Raw genomic sequence first — 14,410 nt, 5'->3', positions numbered from 1 at the left:
TATACCTGTGCGTTCTTTTCAGGCGTACTTTCTGCTTTAGCGGTGCGCTTTATGAATCTGTCTGCTTGATGTTATTCGTGTGGCATGCTAATTTCTTGCTGTCGCTTTCATTGCTTGGGCTTTGCAGTGAAACTTAATTTTTACTGGCGTATTTTCTACAATCATTCATAGAATGTACACCCGTATCCTAATGAGGACATGAACCAAATGCATGCCTATATGAACTCATAGTTGTGCCGTCCGTTTGCATTTTTGCAGGGCTTGCTCGGAACGTTCAGGAACAGCCCGAACCGGTACGCGTATGGCCGTCATGGAAGACATTCGAGGGCCAGATTTGAGGCACGCAACAGCTGACCTAGACCCTGAATCATTCACGTGGCTGAAAGAGTTGTCCTACAAGGAGAACCTGACATCTTTAAACCTGGTGAAGTTCCTTAAGTCAGCGACAAAAGAATATCAATATTTAGATGTCGGTTGCGGACCAGGCAACTTCCTCGCAGAAAGGCTGCTGCCACGTCTCCATCCATTCGCACGCGTTGTCTCAACAGATATATCTGAAGACATGATTCAATACGCTCAAGAGCACCACAAGAAGCCCAAAGTAAACTTTGAGGTTTTGGACATCGAGAAAGGAGATGTTCATTTCATAATCAATAGGTACGGACTATTTGACCGCCTCTACTCCTTCTTGACTTTTCATTATATTTGGGACTTGCCAAAAGTTTACCGTAACATCAGTCGGCTTCTCAAGGATGGGGGAGAGTGCCTGGTTGTTTACTTCACAAGAACTGGTATCACGGATGTCTGGCACCAAATATATCAAAACGAAGAATGGCAATCGTATATGCCGGTGAGTAGCTTGAAACAATGCGGTAAGTCAGGTGCGTCTTTCCTGAAAGACGGCTTGTCCGCCAATTCATCACCTTTTCATAATTTGTTTGACTTACTGATTCAATCAATATACGGACTCATGGTCGATGCATAATGGTCAAGAAACACAAAATAAACTACAATCATGGAGTAGTAGCAATGACACAACTATTAAGGACCAGGAACACTACTGTGCAGTGTGATAACTTGTATTAGAAAGGCTATTTTATTGACTAATGGTTCTATAATATAGGAAAATGAATATAGGAGAGTGCGAGAAAAATATTGGAATAACGCGTTTGGGAGCCGTTGAAGCGTGGGCTTGCTAGTTACAGGTGTCAAGTGCGGAGGCAGGAGTGGGCTAATTTTTTTTATTGCGATAGCAATTGTATGGATACTCTCGACTGTATTTTGCCACCGGCGTCGGCGTCGACGTTGGAGTCACTCACCGTATATGTATACGTATCTGTGTACATGAAAATGCAGGAAACAAAAAAAACTGAAAATGACTCCCGAGTGAGAATCGAACTTAGGTGTTCTAAATTGTGAGTGTCAGGCGTTAACTATTGAGCCACCGAGGAGCTTGTTTTTTCATTATTGCATCTCTTCATCAATTTTCAACAAAACAAATTTTGAAGAATCCTTTCATGTACAATAGTGATTCCATACGCGGAACCCAATCGGGCATATTGTTTTGCATTTTTTGTAGTTCCAGAAACAATGTTATGGACTCTCGAAAGTATTCTGTAACTCCTCGAGCATCTTCATCTGCTTGACCTATAGCCATGCGCGGCCTCCACATACTATGCACAGATGAAAACATGCTTGTGCTATACGGAAATACATTTTCACTATCAATGAATAGGTACCTCATTCTCTGTTCGTCCAGCGGGAAATCTTTCTTTAATGCCTTTTGTAGGACTTCCCAAAAGGAAACCGCGTCCCAACATTCAAGGAAAACATGCTCAATTGTTTCGGGCTTCTGACACAAAAATCAGTGATCATCCCACCGAACAAATAAACAATGGTCAGAAATTCATGTCTTAATTGACAAGACAACGCAACGAAGCCCAAAGAAGAATGTTTTAACTCCCTGACACACAGGCATTCGTTTAACAAGCTTAAACACTTTGCTTCATGTTCCAGCAGAATACAGTATGCGGGCAACTGAAAAAACCACATCGCATTACTTTTTACACAATATTTAGGAGAAACCGTGCTTAAATGTTCAAAAGAAAAACGTGTCTGTAGGAAGCGAAAGGACTCGATGATTTTCTTGAAGTAGCCTTGTGTTCTTCGTTACAATCTAACACAAGACACTACAAACTCGGACAAAGCACTAGGCAATCGCATTTGACACACAATGCGCGAAAAAGGGTACTTAACATCGCGAAGGCACAAGAAACGGTTTACAACCTGTCGCAAAAATAGGTGCGACAAACTCAAACCGCCATCACGCACACGCTGAAGCATATTCACCTGGTTTGTTTTCTCCCACGTAGATACCCATATAAAGGCGTAAATATACGATGAATCTTCTTCACATTCGTTCGAAAGCAGTGAAATACTTGCAAAACATACCACATTCTCGTAATGAAGAACAGGTCAAAAATGGTCGTGCAAGCAAAAATAGATGAATCCCCCACTTGCATTTTTCTGCCTTTTCACGGATTTCAACTGCCTGCCTGCACCAGTAAGTATAAGCGTCACTGTACGTTTCCAACGGTACGGCCAAGTATTTTACAGGTGGGGCATTCATTGAACGTTTATAAAGTAGTTTGGTGTTAGTTTCCAATTTTCATGCCAAAAACGAAGACACTGTGCCCATTTAACTGCACTTCCACTAACCTCTTAGAAACGTTTTGCTAAGTTAACTGCCTCTGCGATACTTTAAAAGTTTGTACAAAAAGAGCTATGTCTCCCTCATACGCCCGCAGACGCATTTTACATGCTTGAAACTGGAACCTTTTATTAATGTTGCTGCATACTATACTAAGGCAGATGCTTTCAATGTGAATGCAAAAAAAGGAGAGGAGAGAGCGGGCATTCTTGGCGCACGGATTGCTGCAGCCCTGTCTATGTACCTAATTCTTTGTAAACAATCATACGAGTAGTACATTCCGTGTATGCCATCTTAACGGCTTCATTTATTCCTGCACCGATGTTAACATGTTCTAATACGACTGTAAGCAAATCGTGAGGCGCGCGATTGAAGACTTTCTGCAAGTAAATCTGAATATTCGTAACGATGCCTCTTACTTTTATTCCGCATGTTTGATGTAGGCCTACTATTTCTTTCATTATGCTCTGCAACCTACGAGCTATAGTGTTTATCGGGATCTTGTAGCTGACATTGGTCAGACTGATCGGCCAATAGGCTGAGACCTGTATGAGTTTGCTTGAATGATTTCTTTTATGTATCAAAACAGGACAGAAATGATGGAGGGAGGGATTCATTTTCAAAGCTTCGTTAAAAGATATGCCCAAATAACAGAATATTCCTGCTTAAACATCTTGTGGGAAGCAGCACTTAGGCCATCCAGACCTGGGGATTCCCCGCAGTTTAGTTTGTCACTGATTGCTCTCTCTACTTCTCTCACAGAGATTGATAGTTCCAACCTATCGTTAGTTTCACCGTCTAATTGCGGCATCATTGACAAGAATTCACTCGTGAAGTGATCCCGACTTACAGCACCCGTTGAAGAAAGCTTACAATAGTGCTCCTGAAAACTGTGCGCGGTGTCTTCCTTAGTCTTTGTTAGCGCGCCGTTCTACACTATTTCTGTTATTGAATTATGTTGCGTGCAACCCTTTTCCATACCCAGAGCGCGTTTGGTGGATGTCTCAGCAGTTGCCATTTTTCCGCTCGTGTCCTAACTATTGCCCTATAATATCTCTCTTTATCTAGAAGTTCCAATCTTTCTTTTACCACATGAATATTTTGATTGAACTCGCCAGGCATTTCGGTCTCTTCTTTGACAATGTTCTCAAGTGCAAACGCAAAATCTGCTCATTATTGTGTCCTCCAAGCTTCAGAATGGTGCACCTTTTTTCTTCATTTTTATTTTTTGTTTAAACTTTTCCACAAGTGTCAAGCTTCAGAGCTGTTGTCACCATTGAGGTCTTCCATACCCTCTAATACTATAGTTTTGAAAACCTCATCGCCTAGGAGTTTCTAATTCAGCTTTCATTAATCCCCATTGAGCTTTCTTTTTTTTTCTTTTATGCAGCCTATTGTGAGCATTGCTAAACAATGGTCAGTGAATGATAGAGGATTTACACAGTGATCTCTATTTAGCGGTACAATATCAAGCGACACATAAGCTCGATGAAAGCTAGCATGACTACGCCCCTACATATGTGTGAATTGGACGCCATGACCACTAGAAATACATTCCCAGACATCCTCTTAAGCGTAATAATTTATAATGTCTGCTAACTTAATCGTACTCGCTTCTCGATAAGGGGTATTACTCGTTTTGTCTTGAGCCGTACAAACGCAAATAAAATCTCTTAGGATGATGAGAAGGCGTTCAGTGTGGCAATAATAACATATTCGACAGAAAAATTCTAGGCGTTGCACCTCGTCGTTTGGGGCGCACAGACACACTACTCACCATTCGCTGCCAGTGAGTATAAAGTCGCAAATCACGAAGCGGCCCGAATCACAGCTTACAACGGTCTGTATGACAATTCTCAGAGTGTTACTAATGAAAAGTAGGCACCCTCCGGACAAACCAACTGGATGACTCACACATACATTGTACGGCGCCGAGAACGCGCGAACCATGTCATCGGTACTGTCGACGTGCTCAACTTTTGTTGCCTGAACTGCTGGTATATCAAGTGCATTTTCTGTCACAATACGATACAACTAGTTTTGTCTCCTTTTAGTTTCCAATCTCGATGCGCGAAGACTTTTGCAATGACATGGTTCTGACGCTGGCCGAGACAAACAGCAAGGTGCCCTCATCAAACAAATTGACTCCCTGCTCAGACGCCATGGTGGCGGCTGGAAGTTATCATCTACACCGCCCCTTGATAGGGACGGTGCACACACGCGAGCACGACTGCGCGCATTATTCTTCGCAACAACACCAAAAGCTGCTTTCCTTTGCCTCAGACGCTGCCCCTGCAACACAGTAACCGCTTCATCAAGGTGACGCTTTGCAGGCACTGCCTCAGAGTCCATCGTTTCAGCAGCAGGCTCAGTGACCACCAGTTCCGCGCCGCTGCTTTTGGAACCTGAAAGACGCTATACGCGTCCCGCTGCGCTGTGGCGGTGGTGGTAAGCATTTATATAAATAAAAAAATTAGGAGAGGCTTCCAGAGAAACTAACTCCTAGTAGGTCAGCTTTCCTACAGTATTAAGTGGAGTCCCTGGTCAGGGACACCATCGGTCGTGGCCGCTGTCCTGGCACGCTGGACTATAGCTTGTTGAACCAGAAGGTTCTGGAAACTGAGCAGGGCTGCCTCCCAGTGCCCTCTGGTTGGGTTCGGGTTCGAGGGTCAAGAAGGATTGAGCTGGCATGCCGATACCACGTCGTAAGTTTCAGTCACATCCGCACATTACTGGCAGAGGCCGGGAAAGGAAGGGCCAAAATGTCGGAGCACTGCCGGGCGCAGTAGCGTATTGGTGAATGGACGGAGAAGAATTCTCTCGTCCACCTTCCTGGGCTCTTTGTAGGGTGGAGGAAAGCGGTGGTGGGAGTCGTGGTAATGGGTAATATAAGTTAGGGAAGGAACGTTCTCTTCTGGATCTCAGAGGTCGTCGGAGGGTGAGGCAGTGGCCCGGGAAATGAGTGAGCGGGTGGCAGAACGCGTCGCCTTATTTCCTGCCAGGTTCTGAAGGCCAGAAGTTCAGATTACTGAGCACAGAGAGGGGTAACCTACTCGCAGACAAGATTTAGGATTTTTGGCAGCTAGGAGTGAGATTCATTCCAGTTTAATATTTCGACAAGCTCCTTTAGAGTCTGATATTATAATTTGAGAACTGTCGTGTGATATAGCCAGAGCTATGACCACCTCTTCAGTATGAGTACCATTGGGTGCGTGAAAAGACAGCACATCCACTTGCCGGTCTTGATGCACCACGGCGGCCGTATACCGACCCTCACGGTAAGGGCCGCCGAAGTGCGTGTAAAATACGTGGTTTAGAGCCGAACTGTCGAGGGAAAGCAAGAGCCCGTGCTTCTAGATGGCTAGCGCGTGACTCACGGGATATATTGATGGAGATCGGTCGAACATGCACCGCGTATTTTCAATGTTCGGGCACTCGTACCCGCTCCTCTGTGTGTAATCCATGCCCACTCTGTAGGCCATCTAGAAGTCGTCTGCTGCCTGACAGTGTCTGTGCCAGGTGCATGTATTGATTTGTTGGGTAGGCCTCCAGGAGCTCCCGGTAGTTGTTTGCCACTCCCAAGGAAGTGCGTTTTGCATTGAAAGTAGTGATCGTGAGATCTGGGGCTTTCTTGAAGATTTTATGGAGTGTGACTCCCGAGTGCTCCGAATCAACGCCGTCCGCATACGTTGTCCGTGGCTCTTGGCCTGTGCTGCCTCCCGCTCGACCACCGTTGCCGCTTGATGCCCAGAGACGCTGCCGTCGTTCAGATCACCTTGAGCGTTTTATTTATTTAAAGATGTAACGAGGGCCCCGCCTGTTCGGCCTCTTCTTCATTCATGATAAGTTCACTTTGGTCTTAAGCTGCAGGTTTTCCCACTGCTCTGGCGTCGCTTCGAGTGCAAGCCTCTAAGAGTGGCCGTAAGCATGACATTCAGTGCATCTTAGAACCCCGCAGTTGCGTCGGATATGGCCCGTGTGTTTTCAGCGAAGGCACAGTGGTACTCAACCTGGCGCGACAATAAGAGCGGTGTCACTGCCAAGAAGTATCTGATGCAGTATGTCGTCCATAAAAACGCAATCTTTCGAGAACGGCTTCACAAACTTTGTCAGAGAATCGGCACCCTCAAAGCCTTCCACTCTTCACCTGTCACTAGGCACTTCTTTTACTTCATGATATTCACGGAAATGCCTACGAATGTAATGGTTAGTCGCATTCAAAGCCACCCAGTAACTTCAGATGCATTTCTTATCTGTTAGTGTCAATAGCAATGCATAGCTGGTCCTCCACAACCAAGCATCCAGCTCCGACAAGCTTCTTTTTGGCTTCGTTTGTCCATAGGTTGACGAGCCAGACGTGTGACATCTTGTAGGCGCCGATAAAAGCCACATTCGTGATGGCATAGGCGTCTTGCAAAGGCTTTTGAAAATTCTCGATGGGATACGGTGTTCTTAAAATATCGCAGTGCAGTACAACTGCATGCTTCTTAGCATCATCTTTGTGACAGTGGGCAGCACAATTCTGTAGCACTTAGGCACAGAAAGAGACGGGGTACCACGGCTGTAGGCAACCACAGTCACAGCTCTCTGGGAGCCAGCCATCTTGCGTCCGCACGCGTCAGTGACCAGAAGGAGAATGAGCCCCTGAGGAGACTGTTCTTCACCAATCAAATGGCAAGGTATTTATATCTAGCACTTACGGATGCTCACAGACATCTCGGGGGGAACTATCGTGTTTTCAGCATTACAAGCTAGATAAAGCAATGAGCACGCGTTGCCTCATCAGGTGGGTGTGTGCGCTCTAATTTTCCACGCGTACTTTGTCCCGCTTAGAGGAGGGCAGTGACGCTTCCTCGCACGTCCTTATCTCCGGTGCGGAGGAGGGGACGCTCGTACGTCATGGCTGGCCTCAGGCTTTACCTGCAACGATTGTTGTAGTTACCGGCTGCACAAAAGTCACTGCAATCATTGCAGTCTCCGTTCGCAAAAAGTGGGCGCTTTCAGAAAGAGCAAAGAAACAACTGAGACACTTATCCGCGTACATCTGTACCTGTAAATACGTTTGGTGCGTAATTTGGGCGTGAGAAACGCGCGCACGTTCCATTCTGCTTTTTATTTTGCGCGTGACCTTCCAAGTTGTTGCTGTCGTATTCATTCCTTCGCCGTTTCGGCGATGCTGTGACTTTACTTAAATATTGATTAAAAGTCTAATTCAGCTTTTTGTCTTGGTACTTGTAATAAGGAGATGCTACTGGCTTGTAATAAATCTGCGGATGAGTCCAGTTTGTTGAACATGGATCATAGAGCCTATTTTCAATACGCTCAAGATCGCCATTGTTATGCCTAGTGCAAAGATCTCGCGCGCCCGGTACGCCTGGTGCACGTGTACTGTAGCCTTGGCCGCACAATGGCAGTGCAGTAGGTTACTTTAAAATATGTCGGAGCAGTGTTAAATTTTCGTTTTTTTCGGAAGGCATAAGGTCCGGAGTGCATATGAACAAATATTATCATTATCAAGATTCCAAGAAAAGCTTGCTTGGCGAGTGTCATACCGACATATTTGTAGTTTAATTGTTGCTGTAAAGCGTTTGATGTGTAGATGTGCGATAGTGGATATATTTATTCGGATACTGAAACGCAGACAAAATTTATAATTCCAAGAACGATTCTTCTTTAATGCAACAACACTAAAGAACACCTTTCAATGAAGTTTCAGTATGATTGTGTGCAAAAAATCAGCGTTGTTCGCGAGACTAAGCAAGGCTTTCGGAAACCTTCTGCGTAGCAAACAGGCGTTCTACCACAAAGCTATGTGAATTCGTAAAACTGCTTAAAAAAACACTATGAATTTCATGTAGTGAGAAGTCTCCTTTATTGTTTGGTTAGATCGTGGTGTCACGCGAGGCGTCAGAACTTGTGAAGTGAGGAACAAGTTAATGATAAAAAGTGCGCCTTTTAGAAACTTCAACATATTCAATCACCATCATAATTATAATGAAAAGCATCAACTAAGTCAGCAACTGAGTTGATTCGCGTTTTGCCTGACGGGAGCGCAGTCGGCTTTGCGTTGACTCGCAGAAGTAATCTGTCTTATGGGCCACTTCGCAATTGTACTTCGAGTAGGCTTTACAGTATAGTATGAAACTATCAATTTATCGCGCACAGAGCCTCATGTAGTATAGTTTCAAACGATCAATTTAGCGTGCACAGAGCCTCATGATTGAGGCATACGCCGGGAACTGAAGTTGGGCTAGCACTAGAGAAAACAATTTTCATGAATACCAATTACACTATCCTGTTTTACTATTGAATGCCAAGATCAAGACTGGCTGAGTACACTAGTACCCAAGAGCTAGTCGCATATACAATGTTGTTCTACGTTAGCTGACTATACTTTTATGTGCTCCCTATTTTGCTTTCGAAAATCATAAAAACCTTATCGTAGTCAGAAAATGAGAACTTGCGTACGCGTACCGCCAGTTGACAAAGCAATATAAGAATCAACGTCAGCCCTTGCTCTCGTTTCTTTCTTCCAACATGAACAGGACCTCTCGTCGATGTTTGCCGAGCGGTATTGCTTCAACGAACCGGTAGACGAGAAGAAGCTCGGCGACCTGGAGAAAAGCGCTGTGAAAGCGGCTGGCCTAGAACTGGTCGCGTGCCACACTTACTCAAGCGTGTGGACGTTCTCAAGCGCAGACGCCTGCCTCGGTGAGCTTACGGAGCTGCTGCACAAGCCTGAATTGCTCGTGAATATCCTGCTTCGCATCAATTTTCGCAATTTTGCGCACTTCAGCAAAACTACTACACACTAATTCATAAGCAGGCATATTCGAATAAAACAAACTGTGCAGAAAATGTTCTACCACCACAAGTTTGACCAACATAGCCTACCTTTATAAATACCACATATAGTTTAACCTACTCACAAGGTCACGTAATTCCGTCGAAATATTCCTACGGTTCAAATCAAAAGAGATCCATGTTATGTGAAGGTCATGCTGCACGTGTTTCTACAGCCCGACTGAACAATTACTTATTCATACGGAATTTCTACAGTCACCTAGAAAATTTTTCGATGTTGAAGCCAAGAGGGAAAATATACGGCAGGTACCAAACATTGTGTGAATGGTTTCCATCCGAGGCTGAGAGCGAAGAGCTGCATTTCAGCATTTCTTTTTGCTTTTAGCCAAACGTTACGATATACATTCACGTGTCTTTGTCAGTGAAGTAGATTTGTGAAAATCGTGTGCTTACGCGGCACATTTAGCGCACCGGCGATTAAAGGGTAACTTATGGTTTGACCTGTCACGAGCACTCACCCTAGAGCACAGGCGTCTGCTTTATCTAAACAATTTGCACATTACTATGTCATTATATGAAGTTCACGTGTAACATTCCTTGGCTTATTCTTGCAAACACGGGCAAATTTTTAATATGATTGCTGAATAAAAGGATACGTATGTAATTTTTATAAGACTGCTATAAAAGCGGTGCCAGCACTGTAACTGTAACAACAATTTAGATTACCACGACGCGAGGCCGGTATTGTAGGCGTGCATAAGAAATCTTCACAGTTTTGTTATTAAATTAGATAACTAGCCCTTCAGCCACACTGACGTCGCACCAATGTTGTGCCTACGCGGCGTCTTTTTCAAAAGCAGTTTCAAGTCCTGCTATGCCTCTGTGGTTGAATACTTGGCTGTCCAAATAACTGCTTGAGTTAGATTACTGCTGGAGTTCAAATTGCTTAATCAAAACTGGGTGAAGCCCCGCCGCGGTGGTCTAGTGGCTAAGGTACTCGGCTGCTGACCCGCAGGGCGCGGGTTCGAATCCCGGCTGCGGCGGCTGCAATTCCGATGGAGGCGGAAATGTAGTAGGCCCGTGTGCTCAGATTTGGGTGCACGTTAAAGAACCCCAGGTGGTCTAAATTTCCGGAGCCCTCCACTACGGCGTCTCTCATAATCATATAGTGGTTTTGGGACGTTAAACCCCACATATCAATCAATCAATCAATCAAAACTGGGTGAAGTTGAGCAGCTTGCACAGGCTTACACTGAGCAGTTCTTCAAACGTGCAAGGAGCTGTGACGTCCCACAGTGCACAGCCGGCGTTTGGCTCGCTTGAGCTATAGCTCGCTTGCTAATCAGTCTGTCTGTCTTTTTGTCCATCCATCGGTCTAGCAGTAAGCATGATAAGCTCATCTTAGACAACAAGAGAAGCTAAGAATACTCAGCGAAACCTCATCTTACGCTATAGCTATATCCAAGCATAGCTAAGCTAAGCCACTGCTAACTTTTCAACACAAAAGTGTTTTACGCCGGCGTCTACCACGGTTGCGCTGACGTACTTCTGTCATGTAAGTGACAATAAAAATCATCTACTAATAGATTGCAAAGAAAAAATATAGAAGGCAGTCTCCTGTCGCGCGCAATAAACGAGAAATTTCTCGATTCTCAGCGCACGGCACTAACATATATTCCGCAGATTGTACGTTGTCTGCAGTTTTAACCGCAAGCAATTCATATTGCTACGTTCCATTTCCCAAGTTTTCATTATCGTCCCGAAACACCACACGATTCTCAGCGCAAACCGCGCCTGCAGTTTTCCAGAAGGTTCCGGACTGTAGTAGATGATTTTGATAAAATCACGCCCACTGTGCGAACGGTACAGATTGTTCTGGAACCTACGCCACCGCCAGCGATAACGCTAGAACAATTGATGGCAAGAGTATAAATGCCGACGCGCTTCGCCACTTGTCAGTAGTTGTTGATCGAAGGCCGACGCTCTGTTCGCCGCTATCAGTCCGAGACTTCTATCTGTGCGAGACTGCTGCTGTAATTGGACTTTCCTTTTACCGGGCACAGGTTCGCCCAAATAAACAGTTAAATCCCAACACGAAGTCTCCTGTCTTCGGCCACGTCACGACCCCGTGACATCTGGTGGAGGTGCTGCTTCGTTCATGTACCGGACGCCCCCGTCAAGCCGTGAACCCAGCCCACGTCGCGGAGAAGATACTGACGCCAACCAAGAGCAGAGAACAAGCCGCCGACAGTAAGGGCTACCACCGGAGTACGGGCTTCTGCAAGACAAGGCGCGGAAGACCAAGGCCATGACCGCGACTGCAGCGACAATGACAACCGCAGCGTCCCAGCCCACGATGGTCATGCATCAACCCAGGGAACCACCAATTTTCCATGGGTCATCGTTCGAAGACCCGGAGTCCTGGCTAGAAACATACGACCGTGTGGCCGTCCTCAACCACTGGGACCATGACGAAAAGCTGCGTCGTGTGTTCTTCTATTTGGAAGACATCGCAAGGACCTGGCTCGAAAATCGGGAGTCCACGCTCCGAACGTCGTGGGATGTTTTCTGCGGCGCATTCCTGCAAACGTTCGCGAGCGTCGCTCGCAAAGAGAGGGCCGCTGCTTTATTAGAGACCCGGGTTCAGCTACCAAATGAAAACGTCGCCATTTTCAAAGAAGAAATGACGCGACTATTCTGTCACGCTGACCCAGACGTGCCTGAGGAGAAAAAAGTTCGTTTCCTCATGCGAGGGGTCAAACAGGAGCTCTTTGCGGGACTGATGAGAAACCCACCGAAAACCGTCTAAGAATTTGTAGCCGAAGCGACCACCATCGAAAAAACCCTGGACATGCGCACCAGACAGTATAATTGTCGCCCGACTCCAGATGCGCTGCTGCTCAAGCCAGTGACTCCGACAACCTGCGTGAAACGATCCGAGTGATCGTGCGGGAAGAGCTGCGCAAACTATTGCCTTCGGCGCAACCTCAAGTGGATTCGATCGCCGACATTGTACGAGAAGAAGTTCGGCAATCGCTTCGAATTCCCCAAACACCACTGCCCGAGCCAGAAACTATGAGCTACGCCGCTGCAGTGCGCCACAACGCTCCTCCCCGTCCACGCCGAAACGCCGCCCCGTCGCACTTCCGTCGCCAGACACCACCGCCGCCACCACCCCCACCGACGACCTACCGTTCGCCAGCGGGCCAGCGCAGTGCGCCGAGGAAAACCGACGTTTGGCGCACCCCTTACCACCGCCCACTGTACTACCACTGCGGCGAGGCCGGGCACACTTACCGCCGTTGCCAGTACCGACAGATGGGACTGCGTGGCTTCGCCGTCTATGCACCATGTCCGCAGCCAGGGGAACGGCCACGTGACATCGCCGACTACCTAACAGGAACTCAATGGACACCACGAAGTCCTTCCCGTTCGCCGTCGCCCAGCCACCGCATGTCACCGCACCTCCGGCAGTACTCCGGCCCAACGCGGGGCCGGTCTCCTAGCCCGTATCCGGGAAACTAAGGGCAGCAACCGGTGGAGATGCGGTTGCTGTGCGACGAACTACCGAACATCCTCCGACGACGACGACGCCGCGACGGAGCTTCTTGAACACAACGCCAACCAGGCAAAGCCCTGACGGCGAAAGCTCACTTACCGAAGGTGGCCTGACGACGCAACATGGAAGCAGCGGAACAAGCCGACGCAGCCGTGACCAGACGCCACGCCCTAACTGTAATGCGAGACGGTGAACTAGTGACCTCGACGTTCTTATCGACGGCCACAGTGCGACTGCTCTCGTCGATACTGGAGCTGACTATTCTGTCATCAGTGGGTCGTTCGCCACGAAGTTAAAGAAAGTTGGGAACAGCTTGGAAAGGCCCTGAAATCCGCACAGCTGGAGGTCATCTCGTAACGCCTGCAGGAATCTGCACAGCGAGAATCACCATTAATGGCCGTATTTATCCTACAGACTTCGTAGTCCTACAGCGTTGCTCGAAAGATGTCATCCTTGGCATGGACTTCTTATGCCTCCATAGTGCTGTCATCAACCTAAAAACAAAGTCGATAACGTTATCCACAAAAGAAGCACTACCGCCGCGCACGCCGTCAGGACACCATGCCTTGAATGTGCTGGAAGAACAAGTCGCCATTCCGCCTCGCTCAAGCGTCATTATTTCAGTCGGTGCTCCTAAATCACCTGACTTGGAAGGCGTCGTTGAAGGCAGTCAGCATCTGTTGGTCACCCAAAATAATTGCGTCGCAAGAGGAATTGCAGAGCTGCGGGGAGGCAAAGCAACGGTTATGCTCACGAATTTCAGCAATGAGTACAAACATGCGAACAAAGGAACAACGGTCGCATACATCGAAGAAATTGTCGAAGCCATCAGTGCTTTCGCCCTCGCCGATTCTGCGGAACCTGCTCAGAGGAACCAAACCCCTCCCATAGCTTTCGACGTCAATCCCAGACTTCCGAACGATAAGCAAGCACAACTCAAGGCCCTGCTCCTGCAATACGAAGATTGCTTTTCGTCGTAATCGAAAATTCGGCAGACCCCAATCACGAAACATCGTATCATAACCGAAGAAAATGCCAGACCACTCCGTGAGAGTCCGTACAGGGTTTCGACGCGAGAACGTGAGGCCATGAAGAGACAAGTTGATGAAATGCTGCGGGATGACATTATCCAGCCGTCCAAGAGCCCATGGGCGTCCCCCGTGGTGTTAGTGAAGAAAAAGAATGGGACCCTACGTTTCTGCGTCGATTATCGCCGCCTGAACAAAATCACAAGAAAGTACGTGTATCCTCTCCCACGAATAGACGACGCACTTGATCGGCTCCATAACGCCAAGTACTTTTCGTCAATGGACCTCAAGACTGGCTATTGGCAAATC

At 47.0% G+C, this 14,410-nt stretch overlaps 1 protein-coding gene across 19 annotated transcripts in view; it reads left to right on the top strand.

Annotated features, from left to right (window-relative positions):
* Window positions 1-14,410, top strand: part of LOC119185270 (uncharacterized) — a 112,786-nt gene that overhangs the window by 75,566 nt on the left and 22,810 nt on the right. For 10 of the 19 annotated variants that reach the window (XM_075886734.1, XM_075886742.1, XM_075886710.1 and 7 more), the window contains exons 2-3: window positions 259-850; window positions 9,256-9,421. In XM_075886734.1, the coding sequence (XP_075742849.1) occupies window positions 259-850; window positions 9,256-9,421 (758 nt within the window). The remainder of the gene's footprint in view (window positions 1-258; window positions 851-9,255; window positions 9,422-14,410) is intronic. The other 9 variants (XR_012893782.1, XR_012893783.1, XR_012893777.1 and 6 more) reach the window with 2 other exon arrangements.

The sequence above is a fragment of the Rhipicephalus microplus genome, chromosome 1 (assembly GCF_043290135.1).
Source record: "Rhipicephalus microplus isolate Deutch F79 chromosome 1, USDA_Rmic, whole genome shotgun sequence".
In the NCBI taxonomy this organism is placed as follows: domain Eukaryota; kingdom Metazoa; phylum Arthropoda; class Arachnida; order Ixodida; family Ixodidae; genus Rhipicephalus; species Rhipicephalus microplus.
Note: the sequence above shows the minus strand (reverse complement) of the source record. Positions and strands in the feature narration are given on the sequence as shown.